This window comes from Phytophthora infestans, genomic scaffold (genome assembly GCF_000142945.1).
Source record: "Phytophthora infestans T30-4 supercont1.18 genomic scaffold, whole genome shotgun sequence".
In the NCBI taxonomy this organism is placed as follows: Eukaryota; Oomycota; class Peronosporomycetes; order Peronosporales; family Peronosporaceae; genus Phytophthora; species Phytophthora infestans.
The window spans coordinates 606,569-634,349 of NW_003303741.1; the positions used below are offsets into that span (position 1 = coordinate 606,569).

The window sequence follows — 27,781 nt, forward strand, 5'->3', positions numbered from 1 at the left end:
GCTCTTCGAGTTACTGGGCTCGAAGCTGTTGATGTCTACGACAGCCCATCCAGAAACGGACGGCCAGACGGAGCGCGTAAATCGCGTCCTCGAAGACGTCCTTCGAAGATACGCGACGTTGTTCTCCAGCTGGAACTGGTTTCTGCGTCTGGTCGAGCTCGCGCTGAGCAACGCGGTACACCTATCGACCGGACTGACGCCCTTCTTCATTAACAACGCGCGACACCCGCGTGTCCCTGCTCTCCTCGTCTTGAACCATCTCACAGCGCCGTGTGTCTCCACTCTGGGTGGGGAAGAAGCTGTCGACAATCCGTCTACTCCAGCTCCGACGTCTCCGGCGGCAACACCGGTACTGGGTCAACCGGTACATACACCGGTTGCTAATAATATCTCGAGTGTATCCCCAGTCCCCACGTCGGCCAACGCAGTGACACGTTCCGCGACGTCCTCTCTCGCAGCTTGGGCTAACCATAACCCGATCATCCCCAGAACTGCTTCGAGCGCACTTGCGTCAGCTAACTACGCGCCGAAGCGAGCGGCGCGACCAATCGACTCCGCAGCCGTCTCCGACTTCGTACTACAACGCCAAGCGGTCACTTGATATGTTTGAGACGCACTGCAGGACGCAGTGGAAAAGCAGAAGGAGAATGCTGACAAGACGGGCCGCAAGAACACGGCCACATTTACGATGTGAACGAGTGCTCCTGTCAACTGACGGTATCAGAAACTCAGCGGTCACCAGCCTCGGCGCGAACAAACTCGCGCCGCGCTTTATTGGGCCATTTACGGTAACCAAGGTTATTGGTGACGCCTAAACGCTCGACGTTGCTTCGACACTACGGTTACATCCGACGTTCTACGTCGGACGTTTAGAGGAGTACCATCCGTCCAAGATCCTGGATGCTGATTCGTCCTCGAGCGACGAGGTAAGCTTCCAGCGAGATGGTCCTCCTCCTTTGATCAATTCTTCGGGTGCTCAGCGTTGTATCGCTGAGCGGATCGTCGACCATGACATTCGCCAGTGCCATACTACCCGCGACGGGCACACTGAAGCGTTTCCACAGGGTCGCGCCCTGCGGGACAAGGAATAACACTATCGCGTGCGTTGGCTGGGACTCTCCCCAGGTGAAGATACTTGGGAGCCGCGTAGTCGCTTGCTGGAAGGCGTTCCCGATATCGTGAACGAATACGAGAAGACACTCAGTTTCGAAGCGAGCGTGAGCTGGGTGTTGATACCCGCAGTGAAGAAGGCGACCAGCCTCCGCGGGTACACGGAGGCGCTCGCCGTGATGATTAAGAAGAAAACTGGAGTCGACGGGATCGAGCTGGTGACCAGCTACACGAGAACTCGGCACTGTATCGCTGACCAACTCGGTGAGTAAGCCGAGTGAACAAGTGAGTGAGTGAGTGAGAGTGAGTGAGTGCGTGCGTAAGTGACGCGAGGTTCCACGACGACGAGTGAAACCCAAGCTCGCAGGACGCCTATATTCCGACGTCGCAGTCGCCTTGGTCTACATGATACGTCTCCGTACTCTGTGTAGTTGCACATCGTCGCCCAGTCAACTGAGTGAAGTGGTTGTCGTCCCCGTATTCGCGGTCTCAAGTACCTGGCGCGCTGTCTTCGTGATCCTCGTGTCTGTTGGAACATCGTGGACGTCTCACGATGGGTGTATCCCCAAGCACAAGGAAGTCTCCAGTCGGCGCACAGTCTTTGCGTCTGTGGTGATCATCGTGCCAGAGTTTCCTTGCAAAAACACTTGCACGTGCGCTTGTCGCGGAGTTTGATCTTCGTGGGAATCGAGCTCACGCGTACTGCGCGTGAGCATGATTCGTTACCCGCTCGGACACGACGTCGCAGAGTACACGATGTGCCTCAGGACATGAGCAAAGATCCAAGCTCCACTCCACCAGAACCTAGTCCCGCCTCGCCTGGCACATCAAAGCCCACGTGTGTCGACACCAGCGCCAGCGCCGGTGGCCTCCAAGCTGTTTTCTGAGATGGCTTCTCGCTCTGCACGCTCGCTGCCGTGTGTGGTGTCTCTTGTTGATACGCTAGTGGCTTGATATCGCTAGTGTCACTGCTGCCACCTCCGCCGTCCCAGCAGTCTTCTTCAATGTTCTTCATCAGCGCTTATGTTGCGTAAGTGCAACTTTAAGATGGGGGGGGGTAATGTGATGGGCCCCTCCATTACATAAATAGGTGCATCGGCGCACAACTAGCGTGTGCTGAAATGTTGTCATGCCATTGGCTGATATATGATGAGCCAGACCCATTATTAGCCAATTGGACTACAGTGCGGGCGGTAATTATACTGCCACCCAGACTTTTCATCCTATTTTGACCAATAATCTAGCTAAGCAATCCCTGTTTGGACCAATGGAAAGCTCCTTTTAAAACAAAGCGATTGGTGGTCGATTGACACCATTCAGCACTCTACAGCCGTAGACACAACTAAATACGTGGTGGACCCCCTCATCTAGGCGGCGATAAGTATACTGCCATCGCCGTATTGAGCAGGTTACTGACGTGGTTTTGATCGCATATGAGAATAATGATTTTAACGTATCTTTTCATGTTCTGTTTACTAGAAATTGTGCGGAATTGACTGCTGACTGCATGCCTAGAGGCGTGAAGCTGACCGAGAAGGAAAAAGGCGAGATTTCGGCACTTCACAAGTGCGGTTTGAGCGAACGAGCCATTGCAAAGACATTAGGACGATCTAGGCCTCTTGTGCACGCGTACATCACTAGTCCAGACACCTACAGCACCATCAAACGCACAGGGAGACCAAAAACTCTGACACCTACTGCTGAGCGTCGACTACTCCGGGAGGCTTCGAAGGGCAAGTTGAGCGCTCCAAAGCTTAAATCACAGCTTCAGCTAGGCCTGAGTGCTCGTAGAATTCGAGAGCTTCTTCAAAGCACCCTGGGTTTAGGTACGAGAAGCGTATGGCTTCACCTGTGCTCACGAAGAGATAAAGGCGAATCGTCTTAAGTGGGCGAGAGAGAAGGTGACCTGGGACGCTGTGGAATGGTCTCAAGTCGTGTTCTCCGACGAGAAGAAGTTTAATTTAGATGGGCCTGACGGGCTACAGTACTACTGGCACGATTTGAGGTTCGAAACGCAAATTTACTCTCGTCGCCAAAGTGGAGGAGGAAGTGTGATGGTGTGGGGAGCTTTCTGTGCTGGTGGGAAGAGCGAGCTAGTGATCTTGGAGGGGTTAAATACCTGGCCCGTTACAGACACAAACTGCAGAGTCTGCAGTGCAGAGGGTTGTTGAGAGCCTCAACTTTAGATGGTGGTCGTTGCGCATCACGAGCTCCGACTGCTGTTCAGTGAATTGTTTCGGCGACGACAGCGCTCGAATTTCAACAAGCCGTTGAAAACTCAGGACTTCTGAGAAGAGTACTTCATTTATGTACATATAAGCTTAATGGAAATGCATTGGCGATCGAAGTGATCTTTGTAGATGCATTGTATTATCGAAAACAGGTATCGAGCAGCTTCTTTTTACAATTGAAGGCTAAATACTTAGTGCGATAAAAGTATTAGAACATGTATTACTAATAACATATTCTTTGCCAATAAATACTTCGAAGTAATATTCCGCGTTTGTCCTGTTTCTACGCGAAATACGCGTGTTTTTCTGTTTAGTTTGTGCCAAGGTTGTGCTAAAGTCTAATGGTAACCAAATATCATATGATATTTTTGATAGTAATAGTACTATTTGTGATATTAAATATTAATAGTAACTCATTTTTGCAAAAGTTAACATAATATTTTTATATTAGCTCGGAGAACTGAAAAATATTAGATACTACATGATATTTTATGATATTTTCTCACTTAAGTACGTTTCTTGCCAGCTCACCTCTGTGAACCGAGCGGAGCCAAATACCTTTTTCGATCAGGTTCTAGAAAAGCAGTAGGCTTTAAGACTGACGAGTATTTGCTCTAGTATTTCACTGTGACACAGACAAAGGCGATCGAGATGGAAAACTGCAAACGCTTGCAGCTGTTTAACGTTGATAAAGCGAAATCAAGACATTTGTTCTTGTTCTCTACCGATCTCCTCGTCGACATCGTGCGTCTAATAAACTTGCTGCCTGTGGCACTAGATTCATGCGCTCAGCAGTGCCACCACACAACGCCAACCTTGCCGTCACTCACAATTGTCCCGGTACTCACGGTTGATTAGTAATACTTCAGCTAGTCGAGCGTTAACGACATCTGATTGGTTAATGTAGCCCGATTACGCAACCATTGAAAAATATAATATCGTATTAACTAATATTAAGTTGATATTAATAATATCATATTGTCTCAGAAGAAAATACTAGGTGATATTTTTTTATATTAACTGGTCTACAGGTGATATTTTCACAATATTAACTTCACCGATTTTGATTAACCCCTGATCAAAATGCAAAAACACGCAGCATAATGGAAAAGGTGTGAATTGCGTTTCACTTGCTAAACCCCGAACAGCCGCCAAAGGCTAAAACCAAGTGCTAGTCGCGCGTTGAAGAGCTCCTTCTCTTCATGCCTTACATTTCAATCCGTTGCCTTGCATTTCGCGTGATGGCAAAGCTAATTGCAGCGGATACAAAATCTCGCATCGACTGCAGAGCACTGCCGTTCCAGACCGACGTTTCACGGTCTGGTTGAAGCTGCTCCCGGCTCACTACGACCGTAAGCGACCGAAAGCAGAAGGGTGCATTGAAGTTGTGCGCAACGCTTCAGCATGCCAGTCATTGCAGCCAGCGACTACCGCCGACACGCAAGACTGGACATTGAAGTTGGCAACAAGATAGTATCCATACCTGCCCTGGGACGCCAAGAGCCGTTGCCCTTGTGCCTGCCACGCACTTGATTCGACTCATTCCCCAATTTTCCGGCTGCTGGTCACCCCAGTAACCCTTTCAAGTAACCCTTTCTAATTTCAAGCTCTTTCATCATGCTTCGCATCGTGTCTCGCTTCAACCAGCCCGCTCGCCGTGTCATGCAGACCTCTGGCAAGTCTCTCGCTGGTGCGCACAACCTGCAGTGCCGCTGTGGCAACTGTGTGCAACACCCCACTGGTTGCACGTGCCCGCGCTGCCAATCGCGCTCGTTCTCAGTCAAGTCGCAGTCGCACTACGACATTCCAAAGACGCAAACCGCTGTCGTGTTCGAGGATAACAACGCCCCACTGCAGGTTCGTAAGGACTGGCCTGTGACGCAACAAAAGGACCTGAAGCCCGGTGAGGTACTCGTCCGTCTCGCCTACAGCGGTGTATGCCACACGGACCTGCACGTGTGGCTCGGCGACTGGCCGCTTGACAACAAACTGCCTCTGGTCGGTGGCCACGAAGGTTCTGGCTACGTGGCTGCTATTGGCGACCACAGCTACACAAACCTGAAGATCGGTGACCCGGTTGGTGTCAAATGGCTGGCTAACTCTTGCCTCGGCTGCGAAGATTGCCGTAAGGGCCACGAATCCACGTGCATTGACGCCGACCTGCACGGCTTCACCGTTGACGGTTCGTTCCAGCAATGGTGCGTGTCTTTTGCCGACCACGTGACTCCAATCCCGACGGATCTACCGATGCATGCTGCTGCCCCCATTCTGTGTGCCGGTGTGACTGTATACAAGGCTCTGAAGGAGATCGGAGGACAGTGCGGGGACTTCGTCGTCATCCCGGGTGCCGGTGGCGGTCTGGGTCACCTTGCCTGCCAGTACGCCCGTGCCATGGGCTACCGCGTGATCGCTATCGACTCTGGTGACGACAAGCGGAAGCTGGTTGCCTCGTACGGCATCAAGGACTTTATTGACTTCAAGGAAGGCAACGTGAAGGACAAGGTGTTCGAGGCCACGGAGGGCCGTGGAGCCCACGCCACAGTCGTGGTGGCTTCTGGTGGGGAGGCGTACAAGGACGCGCTTTCGTTCCTACGCCCGCACGGCGCTGTTGTGCTTGTGGGTCTGCCTAAGGACACGTACATCACGGCAGAGGTCTTCGGCTCTGTGCTGAACGCGCATCGTATCATTGGCTCGTATGTTGGCAACCGTCAGGATTCGATTGAGGCCTTGAAGGTGGCGGCTGCGGGCGATGTGAACACGACGTACAAGATCGAGAAGCTTGAAAACTTGCCGGATGTGTTCCAGCGCATGGCGGATGGCAAACTTGCTGGCCGTATTGTGCTTGACTGCGAGTAAAGCAGTGGATGTTTGAAGGCAGTACCCGATGGCTGCGACGTGTTCAGTGTGTGCTGTTGCGAGAGGAAGCGTCGAGAAGCAGTAGTGAAGTGGAGAGCAGCTCTGCTCGACGCGAGTGTTCCTTTGACATGCTAACGAATTTGAGTTCATTTTGACTTGATATTTGTATTGACCTTCTTGAAGTTGATAATGACAGAAAACGAGTGATGTCGGAAATGTTTGGGCTCAGTTATTGCAATTTTCGCAATTAACAGCAAACGGTCCATATTTTTGACACAAATTTGGGCTGCTGCAAGTTGCAAGATGCTGCCGAAAAGGTGGCAACGCATTTTGGGGACACATGCAAAACGCTGCTTGGTGTGGGGTGAGGTTTCTATGCTGCCTCGTGCCGCTTGGACACAAAGATGCCGAATTCTGCAGCTCCTGCTTGCAAAGGCCAATGCCGCAGCATCCATTGCTTCACTGCAGAGCTCATTCTGCCATTTACCGGCTACTGCTTATCCAGTAAATTCCCCAAGCTTTAGATCCTGCCCACCATGTTGCGCGTGGTGTCCCGTTTCAGCCAACCCGCTCGCCGCATGGCCACGGCCGCCAGCAAGTCGATTGCCGGAGCTCACAACATGCAGTGCCGTTGCGGCAACTGTGTGCAACATTCCATGGGCTGCACGTGTCCGCGTTGCCAGTCCCGATCATTCTCGGTCAAGTCACAGTCGCATTACGACATCCCCAAGACGCAGACTGCTGTTGTCTTTGAAAAGAACAACGACCCCCTTCAAGTGCGCAAGGACTGGCCCGTCACACAACCGGAAGACTTGAAGCCCGGTGAGGTGCTCGTCCGTCTCGCTTACAGCGGTGTATGCCACACGGACCTGCACGTGTGGCTCGGTGACTGGCCTCTGGACAACAAATTGCCTCTGGTCGGTGGCCACGAAGGTGCTGGATACGTCGCTGCTATCGCCGAACACACCAACACTCGTCTCAAGATCGGCGACCCGGTTGGTGTCAAGTGGCTGGCCAACTCTTGCCTCGGTTGCGAGGACTGCCGTAAAGGCCACGAATCCACGTGCATTGACGCCGACCTGCATGGATTTACCGTTGACGGTTCGTTCCAGCAATGGTGCGTGTCTTTCTCGGAGCACGTGACTTCAATCCCGACGGATCTACCGATGCACGCCGCCGCCCCCATTCTGTGTGCCGGTGTGACTGTATACAAAGCTCTTAAGGAGATTGAGGGCAGCTGTGGTGACTTCGTCGTCATCCCGGGTGCCGGTGGCGGTCTGGGTCACCTTGCCTGTCAGTACGCCCGTGCCATGGGCTACCGCGTGATCGCTATCGACTCTGGCGACGACAAGCGGAAGTTGGTCGCTTCGTACGGCATCAAGGACTTTATTGACTTCAAGGAGGGCAACGTAAAGGACAAGGTGTTTGAGGCTACGGAGGGTCGTGGAGCTCACGCCAGCGTTGTTGTGGCTTCAGGCGGTGACGCTTACGCCGACGCCCTGTCCTTCCTCCGTCCGCACGGCGCCGTTGTACTGGTTGGTCTGCCTAAGGACACGTATATTATGGCTGAGGTCTTTGGCTCCGTGCTCAACTCGCACCGCATCATCGGATCATACGTTGGCAACCGTCAGGACTCGATCGAAGCTCTAAAGCTGGCAGCTGCAGGCGACGTGTCGACCACCTACACCATCGAGAAGCTGGATAACCTGCCAAGTGTGTTCGAGCGCATGGCAGCTGGTAAGCTGGCTGGCCGCATTGTGCTTGACTGCGAATAGATTTTATCCTACTGCCATTTTTGACTGTCTGTCTAGCATCCTCGTGTTATTAGTCACTGAGACTCTACCGAATAATAGAAACAGTTTTTTCGTTTAACCAAATGTTTCATTCATGTAATCGAAGATTCATTTACGTTTTTGTTGTTACTCATACTAGTACTACTTTTTATACTACTAGTAGTTAACGAACGCGTTCAAAATGCATTATGCACTGTATGCATTATGCATACAGTCGTGCACCTCGTTTTCGGCCCCGGTATGGCTTAATAACCTGCACAATCTAATGATTGCGCCACATGCATTGCGCAAATGGGTTGCCCATCTCCTTTGGACCAAATAACCTCAATGGTATTCCCCTCCTCGAGGGGGGATGAAACGCCGCACTTCCGCCACGATGTATCACACCATACAACAGCTCATTATAAATTTTGTCGCAAAACGCCATGACACGTCGCCCGTCCGCCTATTCTACGTTGAATCTCGCCAATAAGCAAACATTGTGCAGGAAGGCAGCCACAGAGCCATCATGGACACAGTCTCAGCTCACTCAGTAGGCCACACAAGAGTTTCAAACCCACGAAAAGCGCTCCACCCTCCAAAGCATTCTAAAGCGCAAGAGGGACTACGAAGACGTCCCGAATGCTCACTCTCTCCGCAAAAGGTTTTGCACGGCTTCGCAGCGCTCGTCCGACGAGTGTCGTCTCATAACGACGAACCTGTTGAGTTAACTAACGTCGTTGCTCACTAGCTTTCTCCCAACACAACCGCCGCCTTGCAGTCAATTGACCAAGGGATTATTAAAAGTCTCAAGGACCACTATCGTACTAAGAAGCAGGAGGCCGAGCTGGACATATTTTACAAAGGCGAGAAGTATACCCCCGTCAATATTTATACAGCGATGAAGTGGTGCTCAGAAGGTTGGCCATCACACTGGTATTGTGTCGAAGATGTAATTGAGATTTGTACTTAATTAAGGTAATACAAAGAAGTACATTTGGATTCCATCTGTTCCTTCGCAGCTCGTAGACTATATATGGTCCACCCCGCCGAATACGAGGTGCACGACTGTACCATGGAATCGCAACTCGAGTGCTGTGTTACATGCATATAATTCCGGTGTCGTGATCAAGTTAACACATAGCAGGTTAGTTTAACGATTTAGCCAACAGCAATCCGTCGTCGGAGAAGTGATGCGTTTGTTGCATCAATTTCAATTCGATGCTAATTTTACGAAGCGTCAGAGGACACCCCCCTTCGGAAAAGTGACAGGAATCTATCCTATCATTCCGGTGTGATTCCTGCTTGCAATTGTAATCGATTAAATGTAATCGTGTTTGCCTTCTTCCCAGCCAATGAGAGCTTCGATATTCACTCTACAAATAAATCTTCGGTAACTTGCTCAAATTCATCTCGATGGTGGGGTACAACGACTCCGCAAATTCCCACCGACGTTTCGGATTCGAGCAGTCATTTAAGGCTTGAATGACGACGCACTCATTGCATTGTCGACCTTGAGGGAAAAAGCACGCAATCTCGAAATGGCCATTTAGCACGGCCCTGGATCGCCGTGACGTCACACGGAGTAGGGTCGATCGGTTACAGATTAAAATCTAGTGCAAAATGGATGTATTTCTCGTGTGCCCATTAAAACGGATGATTTTGGATGTTGTCAAATCTTTAGAGTGAATATCTAGTGTTTTTTTCGAGCTTAAATCAAATGCATACCGTCTGGATTGAAAAAGTACAGATATGTATATCTGGGCGAGTGCCCGGCCGTGGCGGCACTTATTAATACTGTACTACTACACTCCGCGCCATAAGTTATCGACAGGGTAAGTTCCTGCCAACAACTCGGCCAATTGTTTTAGTTCAGAAACGCTGTTTAGATATGACACGCAATTTATTGGACAAAATACTCTACACGTGTTAACGACATCGATTTCGACGTCCTTAACAGGGCTGATATACAAATGAACCGATTTGGCACTGCGACAAAACTATCGGCAGATTGGCGTCCATACAAAAATTAGGATGATCAGAGTGATGGTCACGTTGCATTAGTAGTGAGTTTTACCACCACACTTCTCAAGCACCTCGATGCAGCGCTTAGGCATCGAACTAATTAGCGTTGCAAGCGTCGCTTCAGGTATGTCTTTCCAGGCAGCTAAAACAGCAATCGTGAGCTCCGCAACATTGTGGTACTGGCGGCTATTGTAGTAGACACGCCGGGAAATGATGGCCCAGAGGTTTTCAATAGGATTTAGGTCAGGAGAACGTGCAGGCCACTCCATCAACTGTAGCTCTTGTTCCTCGAAAAACTCCTTGGTTCTCTGGGACACGTGAATGCTGGCATTGTCCTGTTGGAACGTGAATTCCGTCCCGTAATGCTTGTGCGCGTACGGAAGAAGATACTCCGACAGGGTGTACACGTAGCTGCCCGAATTCTGGCGGCCGACAGGCACAGCCAACTCCGTCTTTCCCGTAGCACTAAACCCACCCTATACCATTATAGAGCCACCTCCATTTTGATGGCGCACAGTGTGGCGCACGGGCTGGCGTATATCGCGCCAGTAATACTGATATCCATCGGGGCCATCAAGGTTCCACCTTTTCTCGTCTGAAAAAATTGTAGAGACCCAGCCATTAGGCTTCAGTAAGTTGCGCTTAGCCCAGTCTAGACGGTCTTTCTTGTGTGCTGGCGTCAGATCTAGCGTGTTGTCCATCTTGCTGTACTTTAGCCAATCTACGCGCTCCAGAAGGCGTTGTATGGTGCGAACAGACGCCTTGAGAGCAAGCGTCTCCTTCAGCCGTGCAGCGCTGCACTCGCCAGCAGCAGCCGTGCGCACAATACGGCGTACTTCACGCTCCGAAGTGGTAGGAGGCCGCACCGTACGCTTTCCAGCTGGTACGCTCGTCACCACGCGTGTGATCGTCCCCCTTGAGCGCCCCGTTCGCTTAGCAATTTGGCTCTTCGACAAGTTCGCCTCAAACAGCCCCTTAATCCGCCCGCGCTCTTCGTCCTGCACTCGTGGCTTGCTTGCCATACAGCCGAGAAAACTCTGAATGGCGCGTGAAGCGCTGCCTGCCACAAAACCAGTGGCTGTCGACAAAGTGACCATCACTCTAATAATCTTAATTTTTGTATGGACGCTTATCTGCCGATAGTTTTGTCGCAGTGCCAAATCGGTTCATTTGTATATCAGCCCTGTTAAGGATGTCGAAATCGATGTCGTTAACACGTGTAGAGTTTTTTGTCCAATAAATTGCGTGTCATATCTATACAGCATTTCTGAATTAAAACAATTGGCCGAGTTGTTGGCAGGAACTTACCCTGTCGATAACTTATAGCGCGGAGTGTAGCTATTCTCGTCGTATACACAGCGTGTCGGAACTGGCAGGTGATCTGCATGAGATCAGGAGATCTTGTGACGTCGTATGAAGAGGATGAGATTGGGAAGATCCCTTCACGAGAAGATGAGCTTTGGCGGAGAAATAAGAGAAGGATGAGCAGTTAAGAAACCTCTCACAGGAGAGGATGCATATTGGATTGCCAAAACAGGCTTACATTACAGCTAAATGCAATCAGTCTTCAATCTTCCACAAATAAAAGAAGTAATGCGCCCAACAGGTTATGAGCCCAACGGGTTCCGACGATACCTCACAGCAACCAAAATCGCGTGATGTCCACGATACCGAGTCCACGGGCTGAACGTGACTGCAGACCCGTTCGAGTTGCTCGAGGGGACGCATTCTGAGACAAGCGCGTCCGATGCTCCCGGAAGGGAAAACTGGAGCATCAGCGCAAGCTCTGAACGTCTGGAAAGACTTGAAGTACTCCTCGAAGGAATGGCGAGGCAACAAGCCCAGTTCATGGCAAACCAGGCGGAGCTTCAGAAGCAGTTGAAGCAACGCGACGACACGTCTTCATTTGAGCATAAGTACGCAGAATCGAGCGCGTCACAAACTTCATTAAGGCTCGAGGCCGACGAATGAAAGTAGGGTCGCTTGATACGTCAATGAGGACAGTGCCACAGGTGACGTCAGCACCAGAGATGCCGACACCGCAGACGCAGAACGCGACGAACACGCATTAGCGGATAGATCCACCTTTAGCGGAACAGTTCGTTCCACCAATCAACGTTGGACTCAAGGTCCCAAATCCACGCGACCTGGACTGGCCGAGCTTCGCGAACTTCACAGGCAAGGAAGTATACCCTGGCCTGAGTGCAGACTTCAAGACGTGGGGGCTTAGATTCCTACAGAAGGTGGTTGCAGCTCAGCAGATGAGCGGTGGCGACTGGTCGGAGGAATTCCGAATCCTCACCCTAAATGGCAAGCGAGAAGGAACCGCACTAGTATACTTTGAAATGACGCTCCCACTCTGGATGACGGAGTCGCCCACACTGGAGCATGTGATGAATCGGATGTTGGCTCCGTATATGACGACAATTACGGCGTCAAAAGGATTGCAGTTGATGACGGCTAAGAAGTAGCGCGACAGGACGTGGGCTGAACATTTTCAGTACTTGACATACGTGGCTGAGCGATCAGGGTGCTCTGATCTACACGTACTACAGTGCCTATGCAATTCAGTACCTGGCTACTTTCAGAGCGCGATGCTCACAAGGCTGAACTCGCAGCGCATAGATCACTTGCAGCAGGCTACGAAGTTAGTGGCCTTTGCAGTTGAGTATGAGGCAAGCATGGCTAAGAACGAACAAGTACGTGGTCATGGAGGCCGTGGCAGCCGAGGACATGACTGACGATTCCACGGTGGCAGTCAAGATGCTCAAACTGGACGAGGAATCGAGTCCGTATCACGCGTAGGTGACATAGAGACACGCACGTGCTCTAACTGTGATGAAGTGGGACAATCGCTAGAAATTGCCCGGAAAAGAAGAATGGCGGTGCCAAGGAGATCAACGTTTCGCTGGCAATCGGAACGGGCACAGACGCTGACACACATGCATGGATCTTAGATAGCGGATCCAGTGTGCATCTGGTTAAAGATGCAAAACTACTGAAAGATGGTGTCGACTGTGATGATCAGTACATAGCAGCAAACGGAAAGAGCATACGAGTAGTGAAGAAGGGTTCAGTGGAGCTAAAGACGATCGTTGACGGGTAAGAAGTCGTGGTGGACGGTTCGGATGTCCATTACGCTGAGCACCTGCCTGACAACATCATGAGCTACGGTAGATTAGAAGAAAAGGTTGTGTTTTTGGAGCGACAGGAGCTTCATGGTACAGCAGAAAAGTGGTGTGCGGGCATTCGAGGTCCACAGACGGCACAATGTATTGATGATTGATACAACAGGAAATACTAGTAAGAGAGCACGGATCAGTGCGGTAGTCACTCAATTAAAGGAAGCAAAACTTACTGGACGATGCTGTGACGGAGACAGCACTACTGGAGCTGCACAAGCAACTCGGGAACATCTCGTACGACACGGTCGAGCGCATGGCCGACGCGGACGGCTCCGGTATCAGATTAACGAGTAGAAAACGATTGAGCAGCTTGAACTGCGCACAAGGCAAGCAGAGTAAAAACAATCAGTCTCAGAAGGACACAGGGGCAAACGCACCTATTGATAAGATCGGAGGCGTCATTAGAAGTGACATCAAGGGACCCATGACACCCAAGGACAGACGCGAGAACAGGTACTTAATCAACTTCATTGATTAGTCTACGAACTACGTGAGAGTGTTCCGGGCCAAAACCAAGGTGGACGCTACGAAGAAGTTTTAACATACTTCGAAAAGAGATTCAGCTGCAGAGCTCACGTGCTCAGGACCGATGGAAGCAAAGAGTACACGAGCGTGGATCCGTTCTGCAAATCACCAGATTAGTGCAAGAGAGAACCAAGCATCTAATGGGAAGGCCGAACGGATGCACAGGACTGTGCTAAATATGGCTAGATGTATGCTGTTCGCTAGTGGGTTATCGCTGTATTTTTGGGAAGATGCAGTCGAGTACGCAGCGTGCGTACTCAACCGCAGCTCATGCAGAGCCAATGCCAAGCGAATGTCACCATTAGAGATGCTGACAGGTACGGTGCCGAATCCGTCCGATATCGTCACGTTTGGCAGTCCATGCACTGCATACAGAGACGTCGAAAAGAAGGCCTGGATACCAAGGGCACAAGTCGGCATGACTATTGGTAAAAACGACGAGAACAAAGGATACAAGGTGTACTTACCCAAAGACAGGATAGTGATCACAACGCAGCACATCATGAACGTGGAGACCTTAAATGCGAAGCAGAATGCACAACTCCAGGCGCAACCTGAAATTGATGATCCAGAACCGAAGAAAATAGTCGGAAGACGAAAGTCAAAACGGGAGGAGACGATCGAGGAGGAGTCGCATGACCTTGAGACTGCAGAAAGAAGGACTACAGCTCGACAGGCAAGTCGACAAAGAAGAAGAAACGTTTGAAGGAATCGAAGTCGAGTAGGAAAAACAAGAATGCAGCTGCAAGGAAAAATGCTGTAGAAAAGGAAGGAGCAAACGACGAGCAAGTGCCAGCCGAAGAACAGCAGCACAAACGGATGCGTACGCGCAACATGGGAGAGAAGCACGTTTCTGTAAACAGGGTGAGCGTCGTGGTGCGTGAAGACCCGAAGAGCTATAAACAAGCGATGAAGGACCCGCGTGCAGACAAGTATCAAGGAGGAGATTGATGCGTTGGAGTAGAGCGGCACGTGGACAGTGGCGAAGAAGCCGCCGGGAGCCCAAGTGTCTGCGTACGAAGTGGGTGTTTAAGCTGAAAACTCACGCGGATGGTACCATCGAACGGTACAAGGCTAGCCTGGTGGCTCGGGGAGACCTGCTAGAGTATGCCTAGACTATACATTCACATTCTCAGCAGTCTGGGGTTGGTGTCAGGGAGAGTGATACTCGTGGTGTCACGTATCTGGAAGGTTCCAGCGCACTACGGAGATGTTCCGAGTGCCTATATAAAGGCAAAGAAGGAAGCTGAATTGATCATCATCCTGTTGCTACCGCAAGGCATGGAATTTGCTGAGACACAGCTCATAGCACAAGGCGTTACTAGTAAAGATGACATCGTGTTGATTATGGAGAAATGACTTTATGGGTTAAAGCAGTCAGGTCGACTGTGGAATCACTTATTCCACAACATCTTGGTGTCGCTGGGGTTCCAGCAGTGCTACACCGACAGTTGCATGTACATCAAGACAGAAAGAGATGGCATGACACTTGTAGGCATCTACGTGGACGACATCTTAGTAACGGAAACAAGCGAGGATAAGGTCGACAAGTTCTTCGACGACATGCAGGTCGTGGAACTGAAAGACTTGGGTGTGGTCTCTAAGTTCTTAGGGATTGCGTTTAGCTATGATAGCGAATATGGGTGGGCGATGAATCAAGAGCAAGTGATCCAAGATCTATTGATGAGGTTCGAGCTGGATAATGCAGCGCCGGTACGTACATCAATCGACAGTGGACGCGACGGTGAGGAGAAGAGTATGTTACCTCCGAGTATGCTGCACCCTTCCGACCGATTGTGATGTAACCATTGTACAACGTCGAGATGATTGTCCTCAGCTGCTCCATCCATACATACGTGCTGCGTCCTTCAGAGTCAATACGTCTGAATCAGACGTATTCTCATGCAGCCACTTGACAATACCCAAAACGCCGCTCCTGGCCGCGCCTGTGATAGATTGAGTGTCAGAGCTCTCTTTAAAATGCTTGCAATTGTGCAGCCTTTTGACAATATCAAAATGGCCTCGACTTGCTGCATGCCAGTGCACCCTTGGTGCAGCCTTCAATGCCGCTCTAGTGAAGAAGACGCACGATATCCAGCCGCCCTGCTGAGGCAGCTTAAATATCAGTGCCAGATACGTAGCACTACTTTGGGTAGTGCTGAACGACCCCTTTAAGAACCTCGTCATGACCGTTAGCGCTCATCTGATCTAGGCAAGTACGAGTGGTGTCCGACATAACACCGGACTGTTGTGTAATCCACATGACGAGCCTCCTTCCACTGCTGCATTTAAGGCCGCGCCAAGATGCGGATGCTCCGACAATGTACACACCCAGTGGGCCATTTCACGGTTTCCATTCGCCGCAACACATTCGGGCCACAGCCGCAGCCTATAGTTGTCGACAATCTCTACGCTTTGACTGGGCCATGTAGCCATTTCAACAAGGTTATTGGCAATTGCAACCCCAACGACACCAACGCCCCACCTCGTGTCGGTATGGCTATCTACCACTCAGTGCGCTATTTCCTCTCGATTTAGTTTAGCAGCTTCAGCGAGGGCTTCTCAAGGCACAGAGCACTCCGAGAAGTGCGTCGACAATAGCCGCACCACTTTCATATTTCCTACTTTAACAGCATTCGCGATCATGACACGGGTAGATGGTTTAATTTCATTACCGGCGTTAACTGAAAGAAGAAAGCACGCTCTCCTCTCATCGATAAGCACATCAATACTAGTAGCACGATCATTTCCGACCAGTGTTCCTCAAACGTCTCCGTTAACGAGAAGCGCACGCTGGAAAACAATAAGGAGCTGATGGGCAAGGGCTGCATTCACAAATGGGTCAACCGCAACAAGTTCGTTGTGGATCCTGTGACAGGCGCGCACACAGACCGCATTGAAGGTACATGAGCGAGCCGCATCAAAATCGATGCGAGGTGTGCCCACACCTGCTGTTTGGTTTTGTTTCCCTTCGTAGGGGGCAGTTGGTTGATATACTGATTTCCAGCTTGTTGTCATATAATATATATTATATGTATACCGAAAGTGTTTTGCGCGGTATCATATGAGACGGCGCGAAACGAACTGATCCTTACGAACCATTTAGAGTAATCGAGATAAACGGCTTTAAAAATTGACCACTCAAAAACGTGTTTAAACGAAAGTTTCAGTAGAAGTGTTTTTTCAAACGGACCCATTTTTTGGTGGTGTATATTTTAGAACGAGCACGATGAACACCAGCACAAACTATTCCAGCACTTCAGTTGTGGCCAACGACGCCAGTACCAGGACAAACACTGCACTTCGGCAACATGACAGGAATCTACTGGGCTCTCTCTACCTGACCCGGACGCAACCGGCGGTGAAAAATCAGATGACAGTGTGTGGGAGCCAATATCAGGCGAATCAAGTGGCGTTTCGAGTGCTGAAGACGTTGAAGATACCTTGGAGGACGCCTTACAGAATCATTCAGACGTAGAGTCTGTTGAGGACTTTTCAGTGGAGGGTAGGATCTTTTGGTCTGATGACCAAATTCGGGAGCAAGTTACGAGTTTGATTCAGCAAGATCTTTGCACGGAGAAGTGCCTTCAAGGCAAAACAGCTGATCTTGAAAACTTCCTGTGCTCTTTGGGGCAAATGACTACGCATGAAAAGAAGCAGAGCATCCTGACCTCGCTGGCGATGTTGATGAAGACAGACACCGCAGTACGTCGTCGTGGGAGTGGTGAACGGCAAGTCTTCTCGTTTTATTTACCGCTAATAGGGCGTGTGTGTCGGGATTCATGGTGCGCCGTGTATGGAATCTCCACGGCAACAATCACGCGCTACCGGCGACAGATACAGAGAGGTGCTTTCTCCGTCAACACACACCGGGACCAGCTCAACATTAACGCCGCTAAGATAGACATCCGCTGGTTGGCGAACTGGTTTCGAATGTTCGCCAAGCCTCCGGTAGACGTCGTCCCGGTTAGAGCTCGAACGCAGAAGACGGTTGACGGAGCGGTCCGCAAGCAATATACTGACGAGAACTATACGCTGCTCCCTGCCTACTTCACCTGGGACCAACTCTACAATGAGATGCACAACTACGTGGTGGAGAACGACTTGGAGGTGAGGAAACCTCGACCATCAACTTTCCGACAGCTTTTACAGAAACATTGTCCCGTCATTCGAATCCGATCTCCTCGCAGCAACGTGTGCGACTTCTGTTCTATATTGTACGTACGTATGCGCTCTCGGGTCACTGTAGAACTCACCGAAGAGCTTGGTGTTCACACTGCCGCAGCTAAAGCTATGAGGTTTGTACACAAGAATCATTCTGCTTCACCAAGGATTCTAAGATCATTCTGATTTACTATGAACTTTTATATAGGTTAGAGTACCAGAACGACTTGCAAGCAGTTTCCGATGAACATGCTGTGATTGTGATGGACTTCAGTCAAAATTTGACACTGCCAAGTGTGACGTCTACGCCTTCCGAATGATATTTCCTGTCTTTGATCAACGTGAACGTATTTGACATCTGTTATGCCAACAAAGGCATTCAATACAATTACGTCTACGACGAGTCGGTGGCGGGTAAAGGCAGTGACGAGGTGAACAGCATGATGTATCACTTTGTTCACCGAATTGTGCTTGGCAATGGACATCGAAACCTTACAATTTACGCCGACAACTGTGAAGGCCAGAACAAAAACAACTTCATCATCAAGATGCTGCTAGCACTAACTCAAATTGGTAATCTGGAGACTATTGATTTTAAATTCTTTGTAAAAGGACACACCAAAAATGCTGTCGATCGCGGCTTCGGGCACATGAGAAAGAAATTTGCGAAGGAGGACGTTTGGACTACGGATCAGCTGTTGGAAGTGATCAATGCGTCTTCCATAAGCGCAGCTATCGTCCATGCTCCCAAGGAAAACTCGATGATGAAGGCGTTTCGTACGGTGGTCTTAAAAGCTTACAAAAATCTCGCAAACGTGCAGCGGTTTCAGCTTTTTGCGATGCGTACAGCCAGCCCTGGAATTGTGACGTGTCGTGTAGGACCGGATGATGTGGGTGCTGATGAAGACCTACGAAGAACGTTTGATGGGATTAAGATCGATGATACGAAGGTGCGCAACCTTCTGGACAACTATCTTGAGCCCTTACAGCCTCCAGCCCCCAATTTTGAAAAGAAGCAGCAAATGCACAACAAAGTGAAGCCGTACGTGCCCGTCGAGTATGCGTCGGACCCAACATACGCAGCTCCAACCGACGAAGAGGAACGACTCGCAAGCGAAGCTAAGCAGTCGCGTCGTAAAGCAAGCACGCAGAAGAAGAAGAAAAGCGCTAGTTGTCTGGAAGGACAACCAACGACGAACCCCGACAGCATGGATGTAACTACGGGCAGCACAGCCCAGCCTAAAACCTGCAAACCAACACGCAAGCGTGCCAGGAAAGAAACGTAGGCCCACAAAGGCACTAAATGTAAGCAGCAAATTGATATGATCCTTCTAGCCCGTACCCATTTGTTTTTAAAATAGGCTGTAAGTATCCAAAACAAATAAAATATCCCCTCAAATTTGGGCCCCAACTGGTAAAGACATTCATTTGAAGCAGAAGGAAGTCGAATTAGGACGCGGGAATAGGCTCGAACGATGCGGATACGCTAACTACACAAGAAGAGTGAAAATTTTTTCCTTAAGTTTGTCTTTCTGGGAGGCAACGTTTTTGGTGGACTCGAGCTCCTTCACTTTTTAACTTTTTAGAAGTCTGAAGGCATCATTTGAAAGAGGAGATCCTCCTCTTTCGAATGGTGTGCCTAAAACGCGATTCGTACTTAGGTTTGTAAGCGTCTTTTCGTTTCGCGCCGTCTCATATATATATGAAGGTGCTGTGCGCTGGGATGGCAATGTCGGGCGGTTCGGGAAAGAGTAGTCGACCGTATTGCGACTTGGTGCTGAGTGTGGATAAGTCCGAGCGAAGATGTTGGACACTATTACCAGTCAGCTTAGCTAGTCTACTCCGCGTATTAATCTCGGCTAGCCATGGAGATATGGGCGCATTTAACGCTTGCATTCGCTCTACAGTAATCCTTGCCTAATCCGGAAAGGTGGGACGAATAAAGCCTGCGAGGTTGGATATTTCGCACAGGTATCACATAGATGCGAAATGTATTGCATTAATCTGACCTCGTACTACCTGATCCATGATTCTTTGATAATGGTGCCGCACTTTCCCGCATTCATTATTTTAGCTCAGTACATGGTAAAGTGGTCAGCAATTCCTCGCTGTACGCACTCATTATTTCTGCAAGGTACATTGATGGTCGCAATTTCGAATTAGGTGGCGATATTGTTTAGTGCTTGAGCGAATCGCACCGTTCGAACCAACCGCACATGACTGAAATTTAAGGTTGACCTGACTGTATCATCGTTTTGGTACACACTGGATCGTGATCAGTTCAGTTTGTAGTAATTTGGTGGCTATCAATTTAAGGTGATTGTCTCCACACATGTGGTTGCACGGCAGCCGTATCGACGAGAAGAAGGTACAGTCACAGGAAGGAGAACGCCTTACTGACACCATACAGTATGGCCATGGCACAACAAATCTGTGTCAGCACCGTAGAAGCTGCTCTCCACACAACAGTGTGTGTCAGCACAGTACTCAGCACAATACAAGCGGACAATACGGGAAGCACGCAAAAAGGGTGCCTGGAGGGTGAAACTGGGCCAGCGGAGACCAGCCCCACCATGTGGGTCACACTGCCCTCTGCAGTGTGACCCACATCATTCCCCGAAAAGCGACCAAGCATGCCTTCACGGGTGAGCTGGCGAGAGATCGCCGTAGATGTAGACGGCGCTGAAGCCGAGACGGTGGTCGCGAACCTGAAGTCCTTTGACATTCATAAGTCCCAAGCGATGGCGTGTACAATCTGTCCAGGCGGCGACCACAAGATGCGGTATCGACTGGTAGAATGCAGTTCAGCGTCCTGCACCGACGCGAGCCCCGTGAGGTGCACATGGAGGGGAAAGATGCTGACGTACTTGGAGTCTGAGCGGGCCTCCGTCTTCGAGTTCGGAGAGCACACATCGGCCTCCTCATCCTTACGAATCCTAGTGCGCAAGAAGCTGACCCAGGTCCAGAAGGCGTTTTGCCGGGACTTGGTCCAGAATCACCTGCGACCCATGCGGATAAGACACGCGATGGCACGCAAATTTGCCACCCCACTGGAGGAACTACCAGCGCTGAAGACGGTGCAAAACTTCGTGAATCACTACGCCCGGACGCAGATGGAAAACCACGACCGCGTCCAGGACTTGACGAAGTGGGTCCGCGAGCACGCCTACGACGCCTCGAAGTCCATGATGGAGCCCGTCACGTTCACGTGGGATCTGGACAACGCTGGATTGCCCCTCATCGGCAACGGCTCGGACCACAAACCGTTCCTAGTTGGGATTACTACAAAAGCACTGATGCTACGGCTACTGGTCCCGCCTGAGAGCTTCATACTCCACCTGGATGGAACCTACAAGACGAACCAGATGGACTACCCCGTGTTGGTAGTCGGGGTCTCAGACCGCTCTCGCAGATTTCACTTGGTGGCAATGTTTGTGATGTCACAAGAAACTGAGCCAATGTTCCAGGCAGCGCTGCTATCCCTACGACGCCTATACTTGTGGATCACAGGAAACCATTTGACCGTTCAGTACGCGATGGCTGACGGCGATAGAGCTCAGTTCAATGCTCTCGCATCAGTCTTTGGGGACAACCCGCGATTTTGCTTCCTGATGTGCTTCTTCCATGTGATGAAGCACGTCCAGGAGCGGGTCAAGCTTTTATCATCGGACGCACAAGCTCGTGTGCTTAGAGAAGTATACGACTTGCACTTTGCGCGAGACCAAGGGCACTATATGGAGATGCTGCGCTGTATTCTGGGTCGCTGGATGGCTGACCCGACCCTAATTTCGTTTGCTCAGTACTTCTACGGGCAGTGGGTCGTTAGACCGTTCAGGACGTGGCAGGAGTTTGCGAAGTCATGCGGGTTTGCTTCCACAAACAACCCGGCGGAGACCTTCAACGCACTTTTAAAGCGTGACTATACGTTGCGCCGACGGCTATTGATGGGCACGCTGCTATGTGAACTCAGCGGGTGTTGCCAGGACCAGTCCAGCAGCACCAGAGCGTTTGACTTTGCGGTGGTTCCGGCACAAAACCTCGCACAGAGGGTGTCTGAGATGGTGCGGGAGCGATACTTAGGCGTTGCTGAAGGTCACGATGCCGAGTATGTGCGCTCAGGAGCGTCCTGTATCTTGCGTATAATATCACTGCCTGCAGGCCGCGTTTCCGTCGCGCCGAACAAGCGCAGCGAGGAGGCGATAGCCGTGTCGGCGCAGATGGGTATTAACTACGCGCGGAAGGAGTACGAGGGGGAGCCCGACGACGGCTGGCCCGTGAACGTCCAGACTCAGAAATGTCCATGCGATTACTTTTTTGCCTTCGGCGCGTGCGTTCATCTACTGTTCGCATTGCGCGTTACAGCTCACGTGGATAGCAGCGGGCGCGAAGTTTTGATCAATCGTCGTAAAAGAAAGCGGGGCGAAGTGTCAGTTCTGCCTGATCTTGGGCGCCCGAGGACAATTGGAGCTGCGCTTAGCTTCGAGTGATTCTGCGCGCAAGGATCCCCGAGAAGGTGCTGTTACATGGCCAGAATAACTTTGTACCGTTCATCCTATCAATATACGAGTGAGCAAATGACCGTTTTCATACTCCTTCTTATTATTATAAAAAGTTATAGCTACAGAGAGCTGCGGGCACTAGACAAGATACACCGATAGCTGTTCCTACTCGTCACCACTGCTGTCTCCCGTTCTGCTCGGCTCCTTCCAGCACAGGTCACAGGCGCATTTGAACCAGCGCTCGTTGCCGTAGTGCACGGTGATCTGAGCGCCTGCCTGCACATTCTTAATCATCTTCACGAGCACTCGGACGCGAGTGCGCGTCTGCTGCTCCAAAAAGGTGGCATTCGGTTCGCACGAGTGAGAGATGAAGCGTGTAATAGAGCCACAACGCAAGGCGTCAACGTATACGTAGTTATTGTTCACGGATCTGGTGTTGTAGAGCAGCGTGTACCCTGTGTTCGTCTTCACGGCCAGTGGTGGCTGCCCCTCCACCACTGCGGGGAGCTCTGACAGCTCTCCACAGTACTCACCTAGTACGTCTCCGATATCGAGATCCGTGGTCGTGTACACGCCTAGACCCACCCGTCCAGTATCGAACAGCTTCAGCGAGCTTAGAGTGCGAGGTGCATTACTGCAGATGGCGCCCAGTTTGCAGTATTGGGGCATGCAGAAGGACGCCGATGCCACGTTCGTGCAGGTATCCCAAAAGCAGTCACCGAAGCAGTTGCACGAGTCGTAGCTCCCAATATCTGGAAACTTCACCCCGTTGCGCTTGCACGTGGTGAACCTCTCGATCTCTGCTGGCCAGGCTACAGTCTTACATAGAGTTCGGCACTGCTTCTGTTCAGGATCCGAATACGTCGACCGCTTGGTGTGCAGGATCTCTAACTAGTTCTTGATCTCGGGGCTGTTCCGCAGCTGATTAAACTTCGCCGCCTTGACGGTCTTCGCGTGGTAAATCATAGAGCCGCTCCTCGTCACCGCACATTTTGCCAGGTCTCTGCGTTTTCTAGACCTTGGAACTAGCCACTGCGCCCTTTTCGTCTTCGGCTGGTGGCGGATCTTGGCGCGGGCGTGTCGGTTAGGTATCGACTGGACGGACACAGCAGCGTCGGCGTCGGAGACAATGCCGCTGCTCTTTTCGGGTGTTACAAGGTCAATTATCTCTCTCACCGCTGACGTTCCAGAGTCCTCCTCACATGGAGAATTATCACCGAATACCGTAGACCCTCCTGCATATAACGCATCCGGAGTAGAGACTTGCGGTGGGGAGCTGGGTGGCACGACGTGGCTTTGGTTTGTCTGCATGATCGGGGAGCTGCTTGCGCTACTCGGTAGCGTTTCCGGCACGATCACCTCAGGTACATGTTCTCGTTCTCCACGAACGGCCTCGTATGCCGCTGCGACAGCCGCTTGTAGGACACTATTCAGCTCACTGGACCTCGTTGGAGCGGAAAAGGTTCCTGGGACCAACTCAAACGTCCGAACCTTACGCCATTTTGTCTTGACGCGTGACAGGGGGTTGCCGAGGCAGTCTGTCACCTTCTTGACCATCATGTTCGTCGGTATCGGTTCCTCAGTGCTTACAGTGACGGGGAAGTCCACGTCGTCACCGCCGTCGACACAGGTGACGACGGCGCGACGATATCCTCGGTGGTCGCCGCAGACAAAGGCACGGGAGAAATACTCTATCGTGTCCCCAGCGTGGAGCGCCTCCGGTGGCAGCTCCGACGCGCTGAGACCCGGCATCGCCCTGTGGTGTGCGCTGGACGGCGCAGGCTGGTCAGGACCCTGGGGCTGCTGGGGCTTTCTGGACAATGAAGGGAGCCACTCAAAGATCCACTGGTGCCACACTTCGTAGTCACATTAGTGTCACAAATGCCAACCATGATGCACGTTGCCTGCTCATCCATCTCCTGTGCAAAGCTGTGCGCAGCCGAGCACCAGGTTGCCCTGTCCGTGCGTATTGTGGGTGATGGGCTACGGTGTTATTCAGATTCTAATCTGTGTTTGCTATATTTCCTCCACAGGAAGGCTCCCTGAGTCAGAGATAGTGCTGTAAATGTACGGTCACCAAGTGCTCCCAGCCAAAAAAAAGAGGAAAATGCCCCTTTTAGTTTCCAACTGCGCGTCCTGCTGCGCGATACTGAATGTCAACTGTGTCCAAAGTATATTCACGATTAAATTTATTACTGCAACGGGCCAATATGGTAAAGATTCCATGGTCCAATTCATTTGAATGTTCCAAAACTTGCTATTAAACAAGTTTAATTAAAAAGAACGGATTGCAATATCTCTGACGTAGCATCGAACAATACGTGCTGCACAATTGCGGTCTACTGCAGTAGCAGCGCTTCGGAGCTGCGTTCGGACGCGTGGCATTACTCCACTGGCAAACAGCTGATGTGGCATTGAATGTCGTTGGGAAGCCGTCCACAGCGCTTTTTTTGTCTTCGGCACTAACATGGCCCACGCCATATGATAAAGCCGACTGCTCTAGATACGACGAAGGCCGCCGTGATGCTACGCTTTTTCCGACCATCTCTGTTCCAGCAAACCTTCGACCCCCCCCCCCCCGCTTCAGCAAACTTTTATCAGCTTGATTCCGCGCCAAGACAACCAAGAATCCTGGAATCCGGTTGGCCCGAGCGCATACCGAGCCAGATGTGCTTCTTAACGTAGATAGTAGTGCCCTTCAGGCATTCCGAAATAATCATTGTATTGCTGCTTCAATACAATAGTTTACACTTAATTATTGATTTTTACAAATTGGATGACTTTGTCCAATTAGTTATTTTGTATTTACAACAAAGTACTTTATTTTTTCGTAAAATCTAGTTTTCTTTGCTTTGTTTTGCGTAAATACGGAGCTCGGTCTCCAGATGGCTGTTAGCAACGGTCGCTCAAAACGCGAACCTGAGGCGCTCGTCTATCATTTTTGATCTCACCATGGCTCTCGCCAACACCTTCACGACCAAGCACGTCTGCAGCTACTTTTTTACTGCCAGCTTGGCGACTTCCAGTCGGCCACCATGAAGCTTCAAGACGACAACGTAACGCTTCTCGATGTGCGCGATATCTTTGATGCGCTCATCGAGAAGCATTCCGTTGTGAAAAAGTATCTTGCTGCCGACGCAAATACGTGGACTTCGAGCGAGCGTGCGTTGTAGCCCTGTCAGGCGCCGTGGACGAGCTGACGAACGACCAGGAGCTGATGTTGCAGCCATTTGAGACGGTACCCGCAATTACGACACCGGACACCAGGCACGGACGCCCACAGGGCTTTGCCGACAGAGTCTTGGCGACTAGAAAAAAGCGGCGCGGTGCAAAGAAGATATTTGATGGTGTGCTTTTCATCCCGCCGACGTCAAACACCGTGGAGCGTCTTTTTAGTGTGGCGAAACATACTCTTTTCCACCATCGCCAGCGTATGCTGCCTATTCACCTTGGAACCGTGTTGTTCCTGAAGATGAATCGGCGTTTCTGGGACGCAAACACTGTAGCAGCTATCGTGAACGCAAAGTAATGTGCAGTGCTGTACATCTAAGTAGTTAATTTTCCAATACACTACTATTGATGTCAATTATTTATTTCTTAAGCTGTAGTTTTTGGTAGCAATAGCTTATTTTGGCATGGACCTTCAATATGATTGCAATTGTATTATCGGAATGCCTGGTGCCCTTGGTGTATTGATTTTTAACCCCACACTTGAGGCAGTGTGCAGCTCGAGTGTTGTCCAACACTAAGTTTGTCTTTGGGCACACCAGCGTACTTATCTCTACGGAAAAGTCGAACGAAGTCCCACAATTCTAGTTTGTGGGCTCCCTTAATCCTGAATATATTATCAGGTGTAAATGGTATTGGAGGAGACTCAGGGACATGTTCAGCGACAAAGCATGCTCCCAAGGAGTATCCGGCGCTGTGACAAGGTCTATGGAGCTCGTGGTGGACGCCTAGAAGGAGTAACAAAACTTTCCGACGACGGGTAAAGAGATGGCTGCGACGTCCGAGACTCCAAGTATTGATAGAATGGGCCTGGCCCAATGACACCACCAGTATCGTACTTCGGTTCTTGACTGGTGTCGGTATCAGCAGTCCTTGTCTGCGGAATCCGCTCAAACACATGGAACCGATCCGGATGCTGATAAGCAGGTACTGCGTTGTAAAGTGATAAAGCGGCACTCGAACCTTCTCGACGCTGTTAGCAAAAGAAATCATAAGCGTAAACCTGGCGTATCTTTATTTAGTGAATGCCGATGTAGCATGTATCACAATTCCGACATCAGGCACTCAGAAGCTAGACAATTACCCCACAACAACAAGAGCATGCTACTAAACTGCTCGCAATACGGATCGCGCAAAGTCTTCAGCCGTTCTCTACAGTGGAGAATGCAGGACTCGTTGCTTACTTGCGTATGTGAGGTGTCAGGTGCTGTAAAAGTAGAGCTGCCAAGTCGTGCTCTATTGAGTGCCATGATGGTGGAAGTCGCTAACCAACATCGAGCTACATTGAAGATGAATGGTGACCCACGGCATAGTGGAAGATAAATTTGCTCATGTACCCTGTTCTTTCGAGACTTACACGAAAAGGGCGGGGATGTGTGTCAACTTCAGCCCCATCAGAGCGGGCGATTCCCACCGCTGGTAATATTAAGATAGCAAAGCGATGTTCACTCCATCCGGAGATAGTCCGTGACTTCATTTTAATGCACGACGATCACATCGAAGAATCAGAGAGCTCAAAGTAATTTCAATAAAATGTTTATCACTCACTCACCATATACATACTTGATGAGACCAATTCTCGACCCAGACAGCGTTTCGAGGGTGAAGTTTGCAGCACTTGAATCTCGTCCATAGTGTAATGGATTCCGGGCTTTCCAGCTTGGATTCACCGCAGTGGAACTTCGAGCTGGTTGACAGACATCCAGATCTGGTGCTGAGCGGCGGGCTCAGTAACCGAGAGATGTCGACAGTGAAGATCACAGAAGTACCCGCATGTGTCCGACGGCATTCCTCTGTGTACAATGGGTACAGCTCTGTGATCTTGGTGAGCAAGTTGCCTTACCAAGATGTATTAGGATTTAGTAAGCCCAACTGCATGTTTCCTTTGGTGCGTTGCATGTACATTCTCAGCAGTCTGTCTACGACAGTCTGCCTCTCTCTCTTTGGGTTCACCTTGGCGAGCACGGGCTGGTTAGCACCAGACTCACGGTCTCCCAAGGCACTCACTTTCCAATCTTCCAAGTCACCAACACATCAATACATTCGGCTACTATTTCGTGCGGGTTGGCCCCCGCATCGCTGTGTTGGAGTTTTGGTATTCGGACCCGGGAAACACTACACATAGCTAGCGCTCCTAGAATGTGCTGATATGCTTGCGGGCCACGGAAACTCGACTTCGCATATCG

General features: G+C 50.5%; 3 protein-coding genes across 3 annotated transcripts; all 3 read left to right on the forward strand.

Annotated features, from left to right (window-relative positions):
• Positions 1–4,958: 4,958 nt before the first annotated feature.
• On the forward strand, positions 4,959–6,197 carry PITG_10292 (alcohol dehydrogenase, putative; the record flags this gene model as incomplete). The annotated part of the gene is made up of 1 exon (XM_002902068.1): positions 4,959–6,197. The coding sequence occupies one exon, from the start codon at positions 4,959–4,961 to the stop codon at positions 6,195–6,197; it is 1,239 nt and encodes a 412-aa protein (XP_002902114.1).
• A 536-nt stretch (positions 6,198–6,733) lies between these two features.
• On the forward strand, positions 6,734–8,700 carry PITG_10293 (alcohol dehydrogenase, putative; the record flags this gene model as incomplete). Its single annotated transcript, XM_002902069.1, has 2 exons — positions 6,734–7,934; positions 8,537–8,700. The coding sequence occupies 2 exons, from the start codon at positions 6,734–6,736 to the stop codon at positions 8,698–8,700; spliced, it is 1,365 nt and encodes a 454-aa protein (XP_002902115.1).
• Positions 8,701–11,603: 2,903 nt separating this feature from the next.
• PITG_10294 (uncharacterized protein) lies at positions 11,604–12,502 on the forward strand (the record flags this gene model as incomplete). Its single annotated transcript, XM_002902070.1, has 5 exons — positions 11,604–11,668; positions 11,773–11,871; positions 11,919–11,997; positions 12,094–12,407; positions 12,466–12,502. 5 exons carry the CDS (start codon positions 11,604–11,606, stop codon positions 12,500–12,502), a joined length of 594 nt encoding a protein of 197 aa, XP_002902116.1.
• Positions 12,503–27,781: the final 15,279 nt, after the last annotated feature.